Source organism: Tripterygium wilfordii, chromosome 20, assembly GCF_013401445.1.
Source record: "Tripterygium wilfordii isolate XIE 37 chromosome 20, ASM1340144v1, whole genome shotgun sequence".
In the NCBI taxonomy this organism is placed as follows: domain Eukaryota; kingdom Viridiplantae; phylum Streptophyta; class Magnoliopsida; order Celastrales; family Celastraceae; genus Tripterygium; species Tripterygium wilfordii.
Window position 1 is genome coordinate 2,383,149 of NC_052251.1, and position 22,579 is coordinate 2,405,727.

Below are 22,579 nucleotides of genomic sequence, written 5' to 3' on the forward strand. Positions count from 1 at the left end.
ACCATGTGATCGGTGGCCCCTGTGTCAAAAATCCATTGGGTATCTGGAATAAAATTGTTTGCACAAACTTTGTTACCTGACATGTTGCTCATGGTGGTGGCTGCACTCACTTGACTTGCCATGTTTCCAATTTTGTTTTGATTTATGAGGGCAATGAGATCATGATATTGTTCTGCCGTGAGATTGTAAGGAGTGGATGGTGTATCAGTTCTTTCTGATTGGGAATCAACATGATGTGCCTTTGAGCGGAAATTGGAATTGACATTGGATTGGTTGTTCCTATCACCGTGATTATTGGCTCGCTTCAACTTTCGACAAATATCAACAGTGTGTCCTTTGTGACCACAATATTCACACTTGAGGTGTGCACGACAGTCTTCAGCAGTGTGCCCCATGAGATTGCAGCGGTGGCAACGCACATTGTTGTTTTGCTTCGAGAATCTCTTTTCAGCCGAACTGAAACTATTCCTGGCAGCAAAGGCTGCTGCTTCCGGTGTCTTTCCCAAGACTTGGGATGATACGACTCGCTGTTTTTCATCCTGGTTAATGAGGGAAAACACTTTGTTGACCGGAGGTAAAGGTTCCATGAGTAAAATCTGTCCACGTGCGGCTGCGTAGACCTCATTGAGTCCCATGAGGAACTTGATGGAACGTTGTGTTTGTTGGTACTGCAGTAGCGTCTTGGCGATATCTCCACTGCAAGATGGCATAGGACATAGAGCATCTCGCTTATCCCATAAACTTTTCAATTTAGTATAGTACTCACCAATGGTCATGTTACCTTGTAGGCAATCATGAATTTGTTGTTCAATTTGGAATAAGTATACACTGTTGGAAAGGCCAAGTCGATCCTTCAACTCATTCCAAAGATCGTGCGCGTCTTCATTATACATGACGCTTTGTCCAACGTCAGGTGATATTGTGTTGAGGATCCATCCTTTGACAAGAAGGTTGCATCGAATCCATTGTTTCATCTCCACTACGGACTCTGCAGGTGGTTTAGTCACAGTCCCATTAATGAAACCATCCTTGTTCTTTGCAATGAGAGCCATGAGCATCGCATGACTCCAAAGAGAGTAGTTGTCTTGATTTAGTGTTTGATTCACTAGGACAAGACCAGGTTGATCCGAGTGATGAAGATAGAGAGGATTGCTTGGGTCGTCATACTTGTGTGATTGAACTTTGGTCATCTCAGATTTTTCTGGAGTGCCGTCGTTGTTCTTGGCCATTGGTGCTGTTGGTAGTGATGGAAGAAGATGGTTTGTTGCTAGTTTTGTCTATGTGGTGTGTTCTTGAACCTGCTCCGATACCATGTGAAAACAGGGACAAACACACGATTTTTGGTGTTGTTATTTTCTTCTTCGTCTATGTGCTGGTACATATACAAGTAAGGTCATGATGGCCATGATGACTTACACATGTAGAGATTTCCTAGTCTAAAATGACGGCCATGATGGCCTACACATGTGAACATTTCCTAGTCTAAAATGACGGCTTAATGTGGACATTTCCTAGTCTAAAATGACGGCCATGATGACCTACACATATGGACATTTCCTAGTCTAAAATGACGGCTTAATGTGGACAAATCAATGTCATGACAAACATATCTTCAGTCAACTTTGTGTGTCCCGATTATTCTCCTTGACATCCTGAATATCTGCTCTAACATCCTTGACATCTGTTTTAACAGTTTTTGAAGGAAAATTAGGGATTTTTGAACGACTGCAGGCAGTCGTTTTGGTAGACCAAAAAGCTTGAGAAGGACAAGAGATCTTGGGTGAAGAACAGAAAATCGGATTGAGACTCACCTTCAACTAGTTTTTCTCTCTGTCTCTATTTTATTTCATTCTTTCCTTGTAACTTTCTTATGGGATCTTTGAATATGTTGGATTGCACCGAGTTTAATATGAGTTAAACACTTATTGCTAGGGCTACGATATAGCCTAAATATGTTGATTCGGATTATTGCTTTATGTTATTGAATTGATTATCAAATCTTGCTGAATTTGCATCATTATGCTTAATGCTTTCAATTGCTTGATTGCCATTTGATTGAATTTTTATTGCATGTTGATATCAAGAGAAGATGCGCGCTATTTTATTTTGTGATGTAAACCATGAATTGAAGGAAAGACTTAGTTGTGTCAACGTGATTTGTGCGATTTTACTATAAAATATCATATATATTTTTAAATTCACATAGAGATATCGTCTGTTATTGTGTGTTTGAATAATTTCAATTCGACTCGAGAGAGGGTGTTGGATAGTTTAGGGTATTTTACCGTCAATGAGAATTGCTAATGATTTGATAGCATATTCCTGATATTCAAATTTGATGGGTTAGGTGAATTGTATGCCTTAATGTCTCATAAATTGGTTAAATCCTTATTGGTACGTTCTTATTATGATACTCTATTTTAGTTTAATTTCTACAAAACAATCACTTTCGACTTTGTTTAGATAATTTAAAAATAGAATAATTTCAATACTCAATAGGTGAATGTTACTTGTGGATCAACATCTTACTTTTGAACGATTCGTACATTTACCAATTTTGCGTAACAAGTTTTTATCAAATAGGATTGTTGGGCCAAGAAGAATTGCCAGGCTTTTGGGTGAGTGTGTTGGTGGTGGAGACTGGATAGTCAAGGACTCAAGGGGACTAGTCACATGGACTCACTACGTGGTCCGATGAGATGGATCAGGCCTTCAGCATCTGATGGATCCTCATGCTGCCGTAACTGGCTAAGCCCATTTGTGTCTGCCTGGCCCATTTACAAATCTCAATTCTCAAGACTGTCATTTTTGCTCCAATTCCCAAGTGTCATGGCCTGCTTCACATGCCAATGCTGTACATATAGGTTGCTAGCACACTCTTAGATGTCTGGCTCTTAGGTACCAAACATATATTAAATCAACTTTGAATATAAGTTATATGTCTAAAATTTGAGTTCAAAAACAAAAATTTTGTTTAATTTTAAAACCAAATCCGGGTCACATAAATCTTATCCGATTTACTTGTTCGGACCCTAACCTATATTAGATTATTGTTCGATTTACTTGTTCGAATTTAAATTAATCCAAGTTCGATCAATTAAATACGTCCGAAATTCAATCTAGATTAGAGTCCGGACATGTGAATATTTAGTAAATACGTGATATTGTCCCACTCGAAACAGATCAGTGACCGATTTTTTTTTGCCACCCCTAATAACGTGTGCTTTGACTAGGAAGAAGATTACTACAAGATTAGTTACAAAGAAGAACAACCTCAACCACTCCCAAGATTTCCTCATCTTTTCATTCAGCTAAAGTAAGAAGATTACAGAACTACAACGCAATTCTCAAGTCTAGGGCAGGTGGATTTAGTCATTCTAGGCAAAATGTCTTTGCCTGCGTCAAAATGACCAAAACAACCCTAACATTTGTCCAAATATTTCTAACAAATAATTATGAAAGTTATAATATTTAAGCTAACTATCAAACAACTCAATCACCAAATTTGTAAAAATCTCTTGCTCCAGCTCTAAACCCACCTCTTGGTTTTCTTCCTCCAAATTTCTCCACTGTCCATTCTTCTCCATATCTTTCAGATACAATTTCCTACCATCCTTCACTTCCCATCCCAAAAACAATTCTTGCTGTCCATTCACCCAATCCGCCGCTTCCTTCAATAATAATTCATCCTGAATGTCCTTACCTTGAGTTTTATTTTCCCCTATGTTTTCTTGAAAGTAGTCTAACAACACATTATCTACCTTTCTAGATGTAAGGAGGGTACTTGATGGAATTCTTGATTTGACTAGCTTAACTAGCTCATCAGCTTTCTCCTCCTCGTCGTAGTTGGTAGAAGGGGGCGCAGGGGATTTGAGTGATTCAGGATCATTCATCTCTGATAACGCAATTCGTTTTGCCAAATCCACTGGCTCCAATTGAGCTAGACTTTCAAATCGTCGGATCTTTTGAATGAGCTTCTGTTTTCTTCCTGCTCATCAAATAATTAATTCAACATTAGTGATATATTAACTTGTGAGTCCTTCAATGTCAGGAGAATCAAGCCAGCTAGCTTGATAAATATTCGTCAACAAAACCCAATTAATAATAGATCTATTTAAGCCAATTTACGTATATTGGAGTAATTATAGGTAAGAGAGATAGAGACAGAGAGAGAGAGAGGAGAAACCTTCCATGCGGGCAAGACTAGAGTGGAAAGGAGAGGTAATGTCTTCATCATCTTGAAATGGACAATCCAACACCGACACTGGACTGAATTGCTCCTTCTCCTCCTTCGGCCACTCCTGTCATATCAACCAATGTTCAATCTCTTAACTTGGAAGATAAAACAGACAAAACAAAACGTGTGGGCACCATAATTAATTTAGTTTGATGAGAGTATTAACTTCTTGACATAAATCTTAACCACAAATGCATAATCTCCAATCATTTGATTTGTTGGGTCACAGGGAAAGGTCAATTTTAGCATCTAAATCACTTCTGTCTATATCTTTTAATGCTACATTAATAACACCCGAGCCACTAATTAAATTGATAAAGATGATGTATATTATTCTCGTGATCAGAGTTTGAATTCCCCTCTTTTTTTTAAAAAAAAAAAAATACTATTAAAACAAATTAAATAGAAGTTTTAATACAGTAAAAAGTAAATACCAAGACTAAACTAAGCTTAATTAGTCAACTCACTAGTCCACTAGTAGAATACAAAATGACATCTGTCCTTTCATGAAGAGTATAATTAACGGAAGACAAATTTTAATGCAGAAAGACAATAATTAACGGAAGCAGTTGAGATACTGCCAAAACAGCCAAGTCAGTAAAGTTCCCTATGCATTTTTTTATTCTGTTTTTTTAAAACTAAGGATAGAACCAAAAGAAATATTAAAAAAATAACCAAAACTCCACCCACCGACAAAAGGAAAAAAACAAAATAAAAAGGAAAGATTTGGTCTACTAATAATACGTAAGTCCATAATCTATGTGGCTTGTATGATATCAAAACTTTTTATTTCTTATTTTTTAAATGAAACTTCAAAATGTATTGTTCTCAAAATACATCTAGATTTTTTTTAAAAAATATTGTATGTTGAGATTCAGCAATGTAAAACTCTTTCCAAAAAGGCTCATTGTTGATAAATTTAACATGAACGTTATTAATTATATTATTTTTGAAACAAAATATAAAAATCTACAACACTTAAAACAATGCAAATTATGTATAGAAAGGTGTACTAAGATATATTGTGTTAGTCAGAAACAATGTAATAAGAGTTAATCAGAAACAATGTAATATGAAACTCTATTAAAACAATGTAATTGCCATATGATTATAGACGGTTATGTATGAAAAAACCATATGAATATATATCATTTCCGTAATACAATTCCAAACGAACAAGATCAACTATTATTTAGTCTGATCTGCCAAGTTAATGCCAATAATATGATGTTAATGATATCAAATTAAGGAATTTTTAGTAAAAATAAAAGGAAGGGTGGGGGACTGATATAGTATCTCGCGTATCATGATCCTAAATACGCCAGCGAGTTCTGTCGCCGTAGATCTCCCAGATGAAGTAGGGGTGGCGAGATAGTAGGCCTTGAAAGACCCGATAGGAATTTAATTATCATAATTCGAGACGTACTTGTCGTCGCAGAAGATATCGGACCGCACGTGAAGCTCATGCGATCCGAGTCCAGCTGTTATTTTATTTTCTTTCTAATTCTAAAGAATCAAAAATTTTCAATTACCTAACACGTCCCTACGGTGGAAAAAAAAATCAATTCCGAGTCTGTTTCGGGTCCGACGACATTACATATTAACGAAATATTTACATATCTAGACCCTAAACCGAATTTGTTTTTAGACGTACTTAATTGATCAAACTCATATTGGTTTAAATCCGGACAAGTAAACCGGACACTAATCTACTTTTAATTATGATCAAAACAAGAAAATCAGATAAGATTTATGTGTTTGGACTCGAACTCGAACGTATACTGGACAAATATTTTTTTGTTTAAACCCACATTTTGGACATATAATTTATGTCCAAACTTGATTTAATCCGAGTCAGACAAATTCGGTCATTCGAATCGGATAAAGTTTAATTAATTAATTAATTAAATTTAAGCTTACCTGTAATTGTATGGAATCCTCACCGACTGTTACGCCTACTCCGTTGCTGATCTGTTCTGGTAAATCTTTCTTACCTGCCACGGCGTCGTTTTGTTGGATTCTTATCTCCGATTTTTCACTATTGCTGGTGAAGTCACTCTCGCTCCAGCTATTATTGTTACTGTCACTGCTTCTACTTGTTGAATTCCGGCTACTAGTTACCGTCGTCGCCGTGGTTACGGTGCTGATGAAGGAGGAGGTGGATTTGAGGTGATTGCTTTTATCGTCCGACTGATTTCCTTTTTCTTCGAGGAACTCACGAAACGATTTCAACTTCTGGACCTTCTTGCGTCCTTCATTGTCGGATTTCCTACAGAAACTTCTCTTCCACAGCCTCCTCGACAAACTTCGGGGAAGGAGTCCTTTCTTTCTCTTAATTTGTAAGGACGGTGAAGGCGGAGTGGTAGACCTAATTCCAGGAAGCGGTAGCAGCTTGACGGCCTTGGCCACCGCCTCCGAAGCTCTATGCAGAACAGAGACCGTCGTTGCAGCCGCCGCTCTCGATCGACTTCTTTTGAGCAGTACCGGTTTGTTCTTGTTTGAATTTCTCGATTTGAGATCCATTTCGAGAAGAAATCGTACGGTAGTGCAGCATTGTCGCCGCGGAAACGATTTGAAGCCGCTAGATGAACACGAGCTGAGATCATCTAAAAGGTAATCTTTGAGCATCAATGGCCTTCGATCAATGATTAATGCTTTCTGTAATATCTTTTGATTACTAGAACCAGCGATTGAAGCCATTAATTCTGCTTTGAAATTGAAATTCCTAATGAGCAGAAATGAAAATGATATTGGAGTGACAATAATACTTTGAAAGAGAGTCAGTGAAGCATTTACTTCACCTGCACATACAAAATTAACAGAAATTACAGGGACAGAGAGAGTACTAGAAAGTGAGGGAATTTATAGGAAGAAGAAGGGAAATAGTAAGAAAGTAGGAGGTAGGTTCATAGGTGAAGATCTCAAGACCTTCTGGTACAGAGTGAGTGAGAGTGTTCAGAGTGGTAGAAGCTGGGATGCTTCTTTTTGTGTAAATTTTGAATGTTGGGTTTGGTTATTTTATTAGTATTAGTTTGAAACTCTGGTGTAGAGTTATTGTGATTTGAACTTTTTATTAAATATATTTGGGCCCTTGAAATGCTGTGTATTTATTGCAAGTGTTTTATGTGGTTATTAATTAATTAATATATGGCAGAGATGTTGGGAGGATTGAATGGGAGTTGAAAATTTAAGAAATTTTGGATGAGTATGACATAATTTATTTTTAAGGTAAGAATATCAACAATAATGAAGATAAGTTACGAGAAAATACGTTTATGATATTATGAGCATAATAACGTAGAGATAGTGTTGCGGCAATAATGAGAATCGAGCATATTTGTATGGCGAGAATAGGAAGCGAAGAGTAAAACTTAAAAGACATGAATGATAAGAAATAATATTAATTCAATAAAAGTTGAGGAAAGTATAATCGTTGATAGAAATGAATGGCGGAAACTAATATACGCGATGGATTTTTTATTTCATTTTCTCATGTACTCAACCGACTCTAAATTTCTGGGGACCAGTAGTCGACCATTGGCAACAATTAATATTACAAAAAAAGCCTCTGTATGCAAAGAGTAGCCAATCTTCACGGCCGTAACCACGTGTGGGTATTGTTTTTCTACTCCATCTGGTGATGGAAAACAGTGAGTGAAAATTCGGTCTTGGTGGAAGACAGGAAGAACCTCTTCTGCTCCTTTGATCTACAGCTGGCATAAGAAGAAGTTTTATATCATGTGATGAGACGTTTTAGCTTTTTTTTTGGTTGATAGGTTTAGCCGTATAGGGTTTATTCTATAATCATCAAATTACAATTAATGATATATAAGTATATATGCACCTCAAATATTATGTCCAAAACAATTTTGTGATTTTATTATCAAGGAAAATGATAATGATTTGAATACCTATTAATTCCAAGTTTCCATTTGGATATCATGATCTTGATAAAATCTCTCCTTCGAACTTGGGTTTTGACATTTCTTAACGAGATGAGTCCGAGCTCAACTTTTCTAAGCCCTACAAAACCCAAACTCATTTCGAGCCATATAAAAATGTGACGAGCTGAACTTGGACACGACAAGACCGCCTATTTACACCTCTAATTATTGTACCAAGCAATCATAGTTTTGGTGAAGTTTAGTTGCAAACCCAGCAATTACAGCATGTAAAAGCAATAAATAATGAGAGTAGCTACAACAACCTTTGTGGCTATTCTCTTACATATTAAACACGTAAAATAGAGCTCAGACAAATTAAGTCGGTTGATCATCATCTCAAATCATATAGTGAATGGTGTCATATTCTGATTAAGTGTAGACTATTTACTTGTACATAATGTTATGACCATATATGCATGCATCCGTGTTAATTTGTCCATTGTTTTAGTAATATTTAGTTGGAGAAATGTACGGATAATGTGATGTGCTAACTATCTATTAATTGTAAATTAAGTAGCCAGATCATGGAGCACGCGTAAGTAGGTGGTTTAGTTTAATTGTGAATCGTTATCATTACAAACTTGCAAACTGAAGTGGAGTCAACATGAATTATATGTATTTTTTTTCTGAAATAGCACAAAGAAATATGTTTGCAGTTAAAATTAAACATTGGACACATATACGACTAACCTAGTTGATTGCCAACCAAACCACTTCTCGTTGGTAACATTAATGATATGCAAAAACTAAGCAGCTGATCATGAATTCTATACTGATGTTATCTAAACTCAATTCTGACTCTTTTGAGAACCCGGCCTATTAATTTCATATGAAAAGGGAAGATGTATATGGTAAAAAAAATTAAGACCTCTAAATTGGATGAGGGTGGTATTAAACAAGGCAAATTGTGATATGTATGATGTTGAACTATTTAGGAACAAGGGAAATTATTCCCACTAGAGGTAAATTGTGGTGGAGTTGGCTTTGGGCTCGACAATTACCTCCGAAAGTTATTATTTTTCTCTGGCGGGCGTGTTTGGATATTATTCCCACTAGAGGTAATCTCGGCAGTTCCAGTTGATTTTTTGCAGTATGTTAAAAGCGCTGAATTGTATGCAATTAGGGAGGGGATCAGTTTAGTTGCCAGATGTGGGTTGATGGAGTTTACGATTCTTAGTGATGCGAAGGGAGTAGTGGACACGATTAATTCGAATCAGCTAGGCTTGAACGAGGATGGTTCTATTAGTCAAGAAATCAAGACCTTTAGTGCGTTCTTTTTTACATCTTTAAAGTTTATGTTTATGACTAGAAGTTCTAACAAAGTTACCCACTGTATTGCTCAATTTGCTCTCAACTCTCTTTCGAGCCTTTTTGGCTTCAGGAGATTGTATTGACAGATCTTCTGTCGACTTCTACTTAATAATATACATTCCTCCCCTTTTGAAAAAAATCAAGTCAAAGGTTTTTCTCCCTTCACCATAAACGATATTGGATATATGTATATTTGTGTCTCTCTCTCTATATATATATACACTTTATGAATATTTTACTTATGAAGTATCAAGTATGACTACTTGTGAATTAGAAAGAGAAAAAAATAATATTATTGAATACATCGTAAATCTACATTTAAACAATTACAAGTATAAAACTATAAATAGGAACACATAAAACAACTATATCTATAAGTAGGAACACTTATCAAAATTATTGAAAATCCTAAAGAAGGTAAAAGCAACACACTTTTTTTGTTTTGTTGGCAGATACTTCATACCACAAATATGATGGTGAACTCCACGTGAAAATTTTATTTAGTTTGTGTATAATAACTTAAATCATTAAGACAACCATAAATGAGACTAAAGAAATAACAACCAATGATGGAGTTCCCTTATTATAGTAGAAATATATCTTTAATGGATAGATGTTTAATGGTTTATAATGAGGTATTGGAGCTAATTAAATATGTTTTCGGTAAGGTGGGAGTGCGAATATTGTTGGTAATACTGAATTAGCTTGTGTAGGATAAGATTAAATTTTATACAATAACGTTTTGAAAGAGATTCTCATAGTAGATGGATAGCGGAAGAACTTTTTACACCATAACAATTTTATTAGATTAGTGGAGCAGTTATGTGACATAGTTATTGTTGTTAATATTAAAACATATGACTAATTAATCCAATGGATAGAGATATTGGACTCCTGCGCCACCTTGAAGATTGAATCGCGATCCAGGATTGGTCCCATCGGCGGTGCTTATATTCTAAACTAGAAACTCCTTTTCATGGTCGAAGGTCTGCCATGTTCATAGCTGTTGCAACCATGTTGTTGGAGAATGTGTGTGCATCTCTCAACATTGTAGTTGCTTCAGTAACAGTAATGATCCATCTTCCACTGGAGGCAGAGGAGGATTCAGATATGGTTGTTTCAGTAACAGTAATTGATGCATCATTGGAGGCAGAGGAGCATTCACATACGACAAGAAGCATCCATGGAAACCTGCTCCGATACCATGATATGTGTTGAACCTTCAAGTTACTTGGAGACTCTTAGTAAAGAAGAAAAAAGAACACACACTAGAAGAACATAAATGAAGAAGAGATGTACAATGAATTAATTCTCATTGCTTGAAGGAGCAATGTACAATATATCTAATACAATCCAAACAGTCACAAGGATGTGACTAAAGAATAAAAGATATAATATAAGTTTGAAATAAAAAAATAACTATTGTGTTTAAACATAAAGAGCAATGGACCAGAAAGACCATACATCCCAACCAAATAAACCAAGCCCAAGACACAGGTCCGATCAAAAGAAACAAGTTGGTTAGGGCATTCTAGGAAGAGAGAACCCGCGAAATTTCAACGGAGGAATGATGAAGATGAAGCCATCGAACCTCTGTGTTTATCATATTAGTTGTAGCATCTAACAGCAATAAATTATAAGAGTAGGTAGAACAACCTTTGTGGCTTTTCTCTTACATATATACAAAACACGTACGTACGTACATAGAGCTCAGACAAATGAAGTTTTTCATCATCTCAAATCATATAGTGAATCATCATCATTACAAACTTGCAAACTGCAGCGGAAACAACATATATTATAGTTTAATATTGTAAGAGTAAATTATTAAATACTATCATAATCGAAGTCATAAGAGATGGTCAGGATGTTTAGAATTGATTGTGTCTGGTGTGGAGTTCTGACTCTTTTCAACAATGGCGACCAAGTAGAAACAGAAGGTAAGAATGTCAAATTCTGTGCCATAAAAACAAAAGGTAAGAATATTAAATGGTATTTTAATGATAACCTGGTTGAGGCCTTGATAAATCTAGACAACAAGCTTGCAGTAGAAGCACAAGAAACATTTATATATATATATATATTTGTATATCTTCTTAAGAGAAAGAAGATCAACAATCAAGCATTCAACATATTACATATATATGAGCTCGTAGCTCTTTAATATCATTTTATTACAGTACAATACAATACATCCATTACAAAGCAGATCAGCCTTAAGAAGGATCAAACACACCTTCTTACAGCCACACGATAAACTAACAATAATCATTATCGTAAGGGAATGAAGGGCACTTTCAGGGCGATTCAAGTTCGACACCCATCTGGTACGCCTTAGGGAATATTAAACTTCGGGGGTTACGTTCTTGGATCATACTCCTATGAAGTGCTCATGAAGAAGGGGTCGCCACCAGAGTATGATGATATTCACAGCAGTCACAACAATCCTAGTAGGACGAAGGGGACTCTGCTATGTGGCTTGCTATGAAAATAAAGACTAAAGAAGAAGAAAATTGAAGAAGATGAAGATTTGAAGAAGATGAAGATTAAAGATTGAAGAAGTTGAAGATTATAACAGTAAAGATTAAAGAATATGAAGATGAAGAGGATTGGTCAATTATGGCTTCACTCAAAAGAAAGAAAGAGAAAAAAGAGAGAGTGAAAGTGTTGAAATCAAATTAGAAAAAAAGAAGAAGATGAGAGTGTTGATTTAGTGTCCGTAACAGTAGTTGATATGATGGAACCTATTTAATGATATAAAAAATAATTGGCGGCTCCCTCTCGTGGATGTAGGTACATTGTCGAACCACGTAAATCCGTGTCTATATCTCTTTCTTTGTTTTCTCCTCTATCTTATTCTAGCTTAACGATTGACTATTTTACTTATCTTTCGTATATGAAAATATTAATTAGTCCGGAGAAGATGGAGCTTAAGAAATTCTATGGATCATTAAATTTGTACTGATGCTAATCTAGGATTATAGTAAAACCTTAATGTCGGTTGTAGGCCAATTTCTTAACAACTGTGGATGGAAGTTATATAACGAATGTTCAATGTGGTCATGGAATGTTTAATGTACTAATCTCATCACTCATTTCAATGTGAATTTTTATGTTACTAGGTGAAGAGGGAGTCACCCCTTCCCTTTTAAGTTTACATCTCAGTGATAATGGTTTAGGGTTTTATTTTTATGATTATGTCTGATAGGTCTTATTGTGATAATGGTTTTCCCCTTCATGAATAAGATAATGTGTTAAACAATATTGCTTTGCTCCTCCAGTTTATGCCCCTACTATCCTATACTACTCCACTACAAGCACAAACAGTGACAATTATATACCTGAAAAAACTGTCCAAATACATGCTTTGTTAGAGAAATCACTCTATCTGATATCCTAATCCAATTTTACCCGCTCGCGGGGAGGTACAACGATGATGATGATCACACTGTGAATTGCAACGATCAAGGTGTGGAATTTTAGGGAGCACATATTGATGGCAAGCTTTTGAAAATTCTCAATGGAGATTATGAAATGAAGCTGCTGAACGATTTTGTTATCCTAACCCAATTTTACCCTCTCGCGGGCAGGTACAACGATGACGATCACACGGTGAATTGCAACGATCAAGTTGTGGAATTTTGAGAAGCACAGTGATTGGACCTCTATTTTGAGGTTCTAATGTCCTTTAATTAGGATGTTCTAGCACTTAGTTAATGTATTTGATTGCATTTTAGCTTAATTTTACACTTACAAATGTTTCCCCTTGGTTTTGTAGGAATCGGACCTTGTTCGGGCAAGTTGGAGCACTTTTTGGGCACTTTTTGCTGTGAGGTGTCGGGACTTAGATTATGAAGATATTCTTGAAGACTACAAGCTCCAACGGTACACTAATCTATGGCCGAGATTGAATTGTTTTGAATTATGAATGGATTAGATTACAACAAGACTTGAAGGGTTAAGATGATCATTTAAAGGTGAATCCAATGGTTGTGCATAAGACAACATTCTTGCTTGCAATTTTTGACTTAAAAGAAGATCTTACTTGATTTTTGGAGTCAAAGATGGCTGCAAGTTGCTACACATTTAAAAGGAAATTGTTGGAGATACCAATGCCAAGATTTGGTGCAAGTTTGATCAAATGGTCAAAGATGACAAAATTGTTGGAGATACCAAGGTCAAGATTTGGTGCAAGTTTAATCAAATGGTCAAAGATGGCTGCAAGTGCACATGACAACTCAAATCTTGCAAAGCTACACTTGGAAAATAATGCAAGTGCAACGGCTACATATTGCAAGGTTGAGATTTAATGATTATTCATTGACTTCTCTAAGAGGAAGCCACCATAGGAGTAGTGTAGATCTAGTTTCTCTCTCTAAGTTTTCTTTGTTGTTTTTGGTGCTTTCTCTTGATTTTGTATAAACTCTGATTTAGATGACAATAGATTGGATGTTTATTGCAACAATCATGAGTGGGTAGTTCTCTTTCTAGTTTCTAGTCCCAAACGGTGGGTGCTCGGTTTCGATTACTTAAGGTATGCTCAAAGAATCGTAGCTTCGATTTCTCTCTTTTAATTTCGTGATAGTTGTGTGATTGGATCTATGGGAATGACATATTTGCTTGTATTCTTGGATTGTCTAGTCTAGGGATTGCATCTAATGTGTTCGATTGAGAATTGTTAAACCCATTGCATGATTTCCTTAATTAATTGAGTTTTTCATTACATAACTATTAATTATGTGTATTGATGATGGGGTTTTGGGTTAAATTAGGAATGTGCATGGGAGAGTTATGGTTAATTGATCTTTGAGTGTGAAACTAGGGTGTTAGCCAAGCCAAGCCCCAAGGGGGAATATTAATTCATAATATTAGGTGCTTATCCCTTTGCGTTCATCGTAGATTAAGAGACCCGATGGCCTACATGTATGAATTGAAGTCTTATAACCCAATTCTCTTTGCATATGCATGATTGATAGTATCACACAATGCATTGTGTATGGTTGTGTGTGTTTGCAATGATACCTTGAGTATAAGAACCGAGTAGCCACCGGGACGGATTAGAGACTAGGTTTTTAATTAATTGTTTTAAATCCAATTTGTGCTTACTTTGATTACAAAATCGCTCATGCTACCGAGTCATTCGGCCCATTTCTTTTACTTGCTTTTATTTGATATTCATTGTGTTTATTAGTGTTAGCTAGTCATTTGCATATCATTCACTTCAAATTTGCATTGCTTCCTCGTGGATCGATACCGGACTCACCGGTTTATTACTTGACGATACCCTACACTTGGGGTAAGTACACACACACACTTTGGTGTCGGTCACACAGATTGATGGCAAGCTCTCGAAAATTCTCAACGGAAATTACAAAATGAGGCTGTAGAACTATTTTGATCCGCAGTTACTTGAATTGGAAACATATCCCTTAGTAGCAATACAAATTGACTTGTTTAGTTTTGGTGGGTTGGCAGTTGGTGTTTGTGTGTCACACAGGGTGGCTGATGGATACTCAACATCACGGGCGGATCTACAGTTGTGCTACGGTGGGCTTGAGCCCGTGTGAAAAAAATAAAAAAAATTAGTAAATATACTTAAGCCCACTAGCCTAGACACTATGCCACTAAGGTGGGCTGACCCAAGACAGGTTGATTTGCTTGAAGTTTGATATCGATATACCTGATATGAGCACTCGGTACAAAGAAGCTACAGGATGTTATTGCCAACAGAATGATGATATCACATTTAAGCATCACTATTGCATTGACATCTTTAAAGCTACGGTTGATTATATATTGGATGAGTTACGTATGGGATTCAATGAAGAGTCAATGGAACTGCTTATGCTCAGCTCTGCTTTAGATCCTAGGGAAAACTTCAAAGCTTTTGATCCTAATCGCATTCTTTTGCTTGCCGAGAAGTTTTATCCAACTGACTTTAGCGGACAAGACATATATCTTTTGAAATGTCAGTTAGATCATTATCGACTTGATGTGGTTTGCCACGAGAAGTTTCAGAATATGTTAACAATTTTAGAATTGTGTCGTGGTTCATGTCTCGTGGATTGTCTTGTGCTATTGCGTGATAGCTGCTGCTAATTCTTCTCTTCATTTGTGTGTTCTGTTTGGGTTCTAAAGTTGATCAAGTTCATCATGCGTCTCTTCTCTTAAGGTTATAAGGTACAACTTGAGAGTATTTGAGTTTTTGGCTTGTGTTGGCAGTAGATAAAACAAGAGGCAAGCTCCAAATGAGGTTTTTATTTTGCTGTACACTACTACTTGATTGGGTTTGCCTCCTTGATCATACACTTGATTGACTTTGTTAGAACTGCTTGTAAACTACAACTTTTAGAGTTTCAATTTGTTATATATTAATACATTACTGGCTTATCAAAAAAAAAAAGATCTAGTTATCTTGGAAGGCATGGTAAGTTCTTACCATTTTGAGATTCTATTGAAGTTCTAAAAATTTTTCGGGTCACTGCCTCGAATCCCGCCACTTTTAAGTTCAGCTTGGGGTAAATCAAAATCCTGGTTTCGCCACTGCTCAACATCTACTTTCATCAATATTGAATGGTCAAAATCATGCTTGGGAGGTTTCATGCAAGCAATTAGTCCTCCAAATTATGAACTAAGTACTCTATTTCCTACTAGAGATCTCTCAACGCTTAAGCCTCCAGAATTTGTACTAAATGAACTCAATTTGTTCACAAAAAGGTTTTTGTTTGATGCAATGGGAAAGCTAAAAGCCATGGTGGAGGCATGCAATGCAGCAAGACCTAACGGCCATTTCACGCGTACAGAGGTTGTGACAGCGAACAGATATCATCAATGGTTGCGCTGGCGATGGAATTGAAGCTTGGGTTTGCTTAGATAGGGAAGAAATGCTTCATTTTTGAACAACAGCCAGATATTAAAAAATTCACATCTTAACGATACCAATAGAAAACCAGATCCTTACAATTAGATGAAAAACTCGAAAAAAAATTCTCAACAGACGCTAGAATTACTGCAATTCTTGCAAACAAACAGATGATCGATGCCAATTACATGTCCCGGCAAGATCATCAAATTGAAATTTGAAACAAAAGAGACAAAAAAAACAATACTAAATCAGGAAAAATATTTTATTTTAGACATCTGCAGATACCTTCTTCTCACTGATCTCAATAGTTTCTTCATATTTCCCAACAAACTTACTCCAGTAAGGATGTTTCTGCCACACAATAGTCATTTCTTCGATAGGCACTCCCTTAGTCTCCGGCAAAAACTTCTTGATAAACCAGCTCATGATCAACACCCAGCAAGCAAAGAAGATAAACAGACCAAACTTCATGTGACAAAGCATGGCAGTCGAGACTTGAGCGATCGCGAATGTCAACAACATGTTCACTCCAACATTGATACTTTGTGCTGCTGATCTGATCTCAAGTGGGAAGATTTCACTAGGAACTAACCATCCCAATGGTCCCCATGACCACGCGAACCCAGCAACGTAGATACAAATAACTGCAACCACACCGTAAGCATACCAATGGGGCAACACACCAGGGTTTCCATCGAGCCCGAATTTCCAAGAAATTGCAGCCGTGATGATACACTGCAAATGATAAGAAAAACAGAAACATTAAATTCAGTATATGGTGATCAATGAAACAGTACTGTGAAATGACAAATGACAAGATACCTGGCAAATGAACATTTGAAATCCTCCTTCAAGGAAAAGGGTTCTTCGTCCCCAGCTATCGACACCTATGATTGAAACTACGGTGGCGAGGAAATTAACTCCATTAGTAATCACAGCAGACATGAGAGAAGCACTGCTTCCAAACCCCATAGTTTTGAACAAAACAGGTGCATAAAACACATAGACATTGTTGCCAGTAAGTTGTTGAAAGAGTGGAATACAAATTGCAAACGTGAGCTGAGGCCTGTATTTCCTCTGGAAGATGTTCTTCCATGGGTGCTTAACTTTCCTGGACCTGTCGCTGGCCGCAACCAGATCGTCGAATTCCTCATCAACATTGTCAGTACCTCTGATTTTTAGAAGCATATGTTTGGCATCGTCTCTCTTGCCGCGCTCAATCAATGAGTTTGGTGTGTCAGGAAGGAAAATGGAGCCTAGAGTGAGTATAATGGCAGGCACCATTGCACCTCCTAAACCCAAACGCCATCCATAATCAGACATCTGAGCAAAGAAGTAGTTCAACACATTGGCGGCCAAGATCCCAATTGTGATGCAGAGCTGGAACATAATGTTGAGCGATCCTCTGTACTTATACGGTGCCATCTCGGACACATAGATTGGCACCGACTGTTTAACACAACAACAACACAAACCCAGAATCAGAAATTTAATTACAGGCTCTCATACTATGTGAAATACTGCTATTATACCTGATTGGCGCAACCGATCCCGAAACCAAGGAAGACACGACCAATGTAGAGCATCCAGACGTTGAATGCCACGGCATTGATTAATCCACCGATGAAGAAGAGAATACCAGCAGACACCATAGTAAAGCGTCTTCCCAGCAATCTAGTGACAGTGGATGCTACCATGGAAGAAAACAGAGCAGCCAAGTAGAGAGAAGATGTGAACAATGTCAATTTCTGGCTATCAAACTTGCAGTACTGATTGTCTGATGGAAGCATTGATATCTCCTTCTTGTAAATATCTGGAAAGAACTTCTTCAAGAACGAATCCATTGATGTCACACCACCTACACCCATCACAAAAATCGCCAAATCACATATCAAAATCAATATAAAAAACAGAGTGAATGAATGAATGAATGATTAGTAGTACCTGATATGCCGAGATCATAACCAAAGATTAGACCACCAAAAGCAGCAAGAACACATGTTCCGAAGACCCTGCAAGTGAGCTTGCCAGGGTAGGCTTTTCCACCTGAATTTGGAGCAATTCCTCCTCCAGCCATTTTTCCTGATTTTTGATTCTTTTGTTTTTTCCGATTTTGATTTGCTGATTTTGATTGTTAGCAGAGGAGAATCGTGTAGTTTAAAAGTGGCTAAATGTGTGGGATTTATAGTGAGGATATGATTGAGGTTGGTTTAGATAATATTATTGTTTGAATTAGATTAAAAAAAAAAATGTTTGAATTGTGAAAATCACTTTATCAACAGATTTTTTTTTTGAATTATATGTACAAGATTATTTTGTTTTTTGAATTATATGTACAAGATTCTAATTAAAAGAAATCAAAATTTAAAATTAAATTTGAAAATTAAATTTAATTAATTAATTTTAGCTCGAAAAGTTGGATATTATAATAAGTAACCTTATGATTCAAAAATCTCTTCTCTATTGCTTATAAATGAAACATTATAATTTGATGGTTTATCCGAAAATGAAAAACATACCAAATTCTATTAAAAATTAATATATAACTAATGGAGTTGTAGTTGCAACTTTTTTTTTTTTATCAGGGTTGGGGGTGGGGCTTGAACTTGGAGTTTGAGATTACATACGACCCAACTCGTCAACTGAGTTACAACTTATAATTATAATTCTTATTGAACTCCTAACTTTTATGAAAGCAATTAATCATTTATCATAATAGGATTATAAATTCATACTGACAAGCAGGAAACCCTTCTTTTTTTCTTTTTTATAAATCAGTGATTCAGTATTAAGGTTTATTTTTAAAAAATAAATTGAGCTCAACCAGCATGACTTTTGCTACATGGGCTTTAAACGCAATTTCTTAATAGGGAATTCCATTTGGGCTCAAGACAACTGCTTTAGGTCTTTTTAGGCCGAAGTGACTTTTGGGTCCTTTAGGCCCATTAACGGCCTGGAAGGTACGAAATGGATACGTCGGGTCGGGTTTTGTCCAAAACTCATCTTCGTTTCTTTTTTCCTCTCGCTCTCTCAAGTCTCAAATTTCTTTGACAACGGCGTCTTCAATGTCCCGGTGTGCCGGTGTCAACTAGTGAAATTTTTCCACACTGCTAAGAACTGAGCGATATTTGTCCACGAGTAGCCTTATGGATCCCAGTATTTTTTTTTGTCTAAGTTATCCTAAATGATGCATATGATTTTATATGGATTATATGAGATCCACAATTTTCACACAAATCATATGCATTTACCTCAAACATTTGGAATAGTTGAGACAAAAAACACTAGAATCCTTAACATAATATTATTTATTGGCATGCATGCATGATCTCATATGTTAGTGGAATAAATATTTTGCATTTCAATCCAATTTTCATCGCAAAAATGAAAAATCAATATCTCTTGGCATAATACTATATATATATTTTTTTATAAGTCGTGTTTTCTTTTCTTCCTGTTATTCTTTCTTTTTTTGAGTACAATGGAAGACAATAGGGGAGATTCGAACTCGAGACTTCTATGAGATACCACACATATGAGTGATGTCTGAGCTACTCGTGATTAGTATGAGAGCGATTGCAAACCTTGAAGCGTACATACCCTATATTCTTTAAATTTGTAATGAGAAAGGTACTATTGAGGCAGGGATTGAAGGGTAGTCGGAATGACAAGTTGCCCTAAAATCTCTAGAAAAATTACTTAATACCTAAAATCTCTAGAAAAGGGAAGCTCTGTGAGAGGGGACGAAGCATACTAGAAGGGACCAGGGTGCGGGGGCAGAGTGCACGCAATACGATAAGGTATTACTGATGAGTGTTAATTATTTTTAATATGGGGGATATAGTTATATTTTTAGATACTCAGGTAGGTTGCTATAAAAGGGGAAACCCTAACTCAATTGTACACTAGACTACTGGAGTATTCATAGTGAAAACACTCATAGATTCCGTGGACATATGCACTCTTGTCGAACCACACAAATCTCATCTTCTTCTTCTTTCTCTCTTTTTGATTGCATTGTTTTATATTGCTCTATTATCTATTATTTGTTGTCTGCGTGGTTATGTATTACGACAGTTCAAACCCCATAGGGATTGAGAAGGATTTGGGGTTATACAATTCCATATAATTTACACTTCACATCTATGTGAAGAAAAAGTAAAAAAGTTACAAAAATGAAAAAACAAAAGTGTGTTGTGATATGACACATAACCCAAACCATTGATCCAAATTGTGAACTCTACAATTTTAAATGTAGAGACCTCAGAACCGATTGCGAAAGTGAATGTTTTTTTGGTGGTTTGAGATTTGAGTGTTAAAAAAAAGAAAAGAAAAAAGAGACCTACTAGTGATTACTATAAAAAGTTTTCAATGCCGAATTTCTTATACCCAATTAAATTACATTAACCAGTCACCATCATATACTTGTTAAAAAATATTCAATAATCTAATCATAATATTCTAAGAATTGAATCTTAGATAATAGGCACTTAACCTGCCCATGTCAACACTAAAACTTAAATGGATTACACTCCATATATATTAACATAAACACGATCCAAACACACAAAAACTATGAAATACAACTCAAAATATCACAAAGATTGAATTGAAGGTTTGATGTGGCATCACTATAGTCTATATAGGTATGTATAGAAAATAGTGTCAAATTACAGCTAAGTCCTAGCTTTCTTATTACGTGTGCGCTCACACTCTCCACTTGCTAGCACTCTCCACTCACTCGTTTAGGGACTAAAAACCCTAAACCACACTAAATTTCCAAAATTTACGCAACTGGATTCCACAACTTTTCATGAGTCTCTCCCCGCGAATTCCCCACGGTTTCAACCTCTTTTTTAGCACACAAAAACCAACATATATATGTGTATGCATATATATATATATATATATAAGTTGTACTATACCTACCAATATTATCTCTCTTCTCTTGTCCCTCCACACATTATATATGGCTGACCAACCTAATAACACACAGTCTAATATTATTCCAACACACCCAAGTACTCAAACCCAAACACCAACCTTTGACCCTAATTTCAATATTCCTCCTCCCACAGTGCACCAACCACTGTTTTTGACTAGTAGTGATAAAAATTCTTCTTCTTCTTCTTCACAAGAGGCTGCTCAACCTTCTAATATGGCTCCTGGAGTCACCACTTCTAGGAGGCCACAAATGTACCGTGGAATCCGTTGCCGGAGCGGGAAATGGGTGTCGGAGATCCGGGAACCGCGCAAGACTACCCGTATATGGCTTGGTACATATCCTACCCCAGAAATGGCAGCCGCAGCATATGATGTGGCTGCTTTGGCTCTCAAAGGAGCTGAACATGCTGTTCTGAATTTTCCGGATTGTGCACGGACATATCCCGTGCCTGCCTCCACGTCGTCTGTGGATATACGCAGCGCCGCTGCTGCGGCTGCTAAGTTAAAGGACATTAACATTGTGAGGGGTCATGGAAGTACAACTGATCAAGGTGGTGTTGGTGAAGCTGAAATCCTTTTTAGCAATATTGGTGGAGGTGGTGGTGATCAAGAATTTGTGGATGAGGAGGAACTTTTTGATATGCCGAATTTGTTGATGGACATGGCAGAGGGAATGCTGGTTTCGCCGCCGAGAATAAGCTCGCCGGTATCCGATGAGTCGCTGGAGAATTCTGATGGAGATAGTCTGTGGAGCTATTTTTAGTTATTGCTCCTAATGCTAGAAAATTCAATCAAATTTAACTTCAAGAAAGTAATATACCCAAAATTTACAATAAAAAACTGAAAAAAAAATTCATTTTAGCTTGAATTGAAATACAAGTGGAAGATGACATGATATTCAGAAGACATGATTTTGAGAATGAAGTAGTAGGTAGCAAGCTAGGAATTTAGGTTTACTACTTTAATTTTCTTGTATAATGAGTGCAATGTTTAATATTTATCCTTTCTGTATTAATAAAGTATACATATATATATATATATGTATGTGTATGTTTCCCTCATAGTCTTCAATTTTCCTTTTTATAAGGTCTAACAATGCAGGCGTGAAGTGATGTACGTTTGAAGTTTTATTCCGCTTGCAGGCGTGAAGTGATGTACGTTTGAAGTTTTATTCTGCTTGCAGTAAGTTGACCATTCAAAATCGTCCTAAATCCTGACCTCTAAACCTGTTCAAACCTGTTGAAACGAGAAGTTTGTTTTATTTTTTTTAGTTTTGGT

The 22,579-nt window shown here is 36.4% G+C and overlaps 3 protein-coding genes across 3 annotated transcripts; 1 reads left to right on the forward strand and 2 right to left on the reverse strand.

Annotated features, from left to right (window-relative positions):
- Positions 1-3,279: 3,279 nt before the first annotated feature.
- On the reverse strand, positions 3,280-7,325 carry LOC119987400. The gene is made up of 3 exons (XM_038832301.1): positions 6,158-7,325; positions 4,187-4,301; positions 3,280-3,988 (listed from the first exon to the last, which is right to left on the reverse strand). Exons 1-3 carry the CDS (start codon positions 6,935-6,937, stop codon positions 3,477-3,479), a joined length of 1,407 nt encoding a protein of 468 aa, XP_038688229.1. The 5' UTR covers positions 6,938-7,325; the 3' UTR covers positions 3,280-3,476.
- Positions 7,326-16,456: 9,131 nt separating this feature from the next.
- On the reverse strand, positions 16,457-18,434 carry LOC119987444 (sugar transport protein 12-like). The gene is made up of 4 exons (XM_038832364.1): positions 18,302-18,434; positions 17,890-18,215; positions 17,180-17,806; positions 16,457-17,092 (listed from the first exon to the last, which is right to left on the reverse strand). The coding sequence occupies exons 1-4, from the start codon at positions 18,432-18,434 to the stop codon at positions 16,625-16,627; spliced, it is 1,554 nt and encodes a 517-aa protein (XP_038688292.1). The 3' UTR covers positions 16,457-16,624.
- A 2,604-nt stretch (positions 18,435-21,038) lies between these two features.
- Positions 21,039-22,346, forward strand: LOC119986749 (ethylene-responsive transcription factor ERF027-like). Its single transcript, XM_038831431.1, has one exon. The coding sequence runs from the start codon at positions 21,171-21,173 to the stop codon at positions 22,062-22,064; it is 894 nt and encodes a 297-aa protein (XP_038687359.1). The 5' UTR covers positions 21,039-21,170; the 3' UTR covers positions 22,065-22,346.
- The last annotated feature ends 233 nt before the right edge of the window (positions 22,347-22,579 follow it).

What these genes read in the sequence shown, in the direction of transcription:
- LOC119987400 (XM_038832301.1), bottom strand. Translation starts at nt 6,937, where the DNA reads ATGGCTTCAATCGCTGGTTCTAGTAATCAAAAGATATTACAGAAAGCA. An exon ending in AGGATTCCATACAATTACAG is followed by an intron (nt 4,302 to 6,157) that starts GTAAGCTTAAAT and finishes TTGATATGACAG; the next exon opens with GAGTGGCCGAAGGAGGAGAA. An exon ending in TAGTCTTGCCCGCATGGAAG is followed by an intron (nt 3,989 to 4,186) that starts GTTTCTCCTCTC and finishes TTTGATGAGCAG; the next exon opens with GAAGAAAACAGAAGCTCATT.
- LOC119986749 (XM_038831431.1), top strand. Translation starts at nt 21,171, where the DNA reads ATGAGTCTCTCCCCGCGAATTCCCCACGGTTTCAACCTCTTTTTTAGC.
- LOC119987444 (XM_038832364.1), bottom strand. Translation starts at nt 18,434, where the DNA reads ATGGCTGGAGGAGGAATTGCTCCAAATTCAGGTGGAAAAGCCTACCCT. An exon ending in TTATGATCTCGGCATATCAG is followed by an intron (nt 18,216 to 18,301) that starts GTACTACTAATC and finishes TGATGGGTGTAG; the next exon opens with GTGGTGTGACATCAATGGAT. An exon ending in GGATCGGTTGCGCCAATCAG is followed by an intron (nt 17,807 to 17,889) that starts GTATAATAGCAG and finishes TGTGTTAAACAG; the next exon opens with TCGGTGCCAATCTATGTGTC.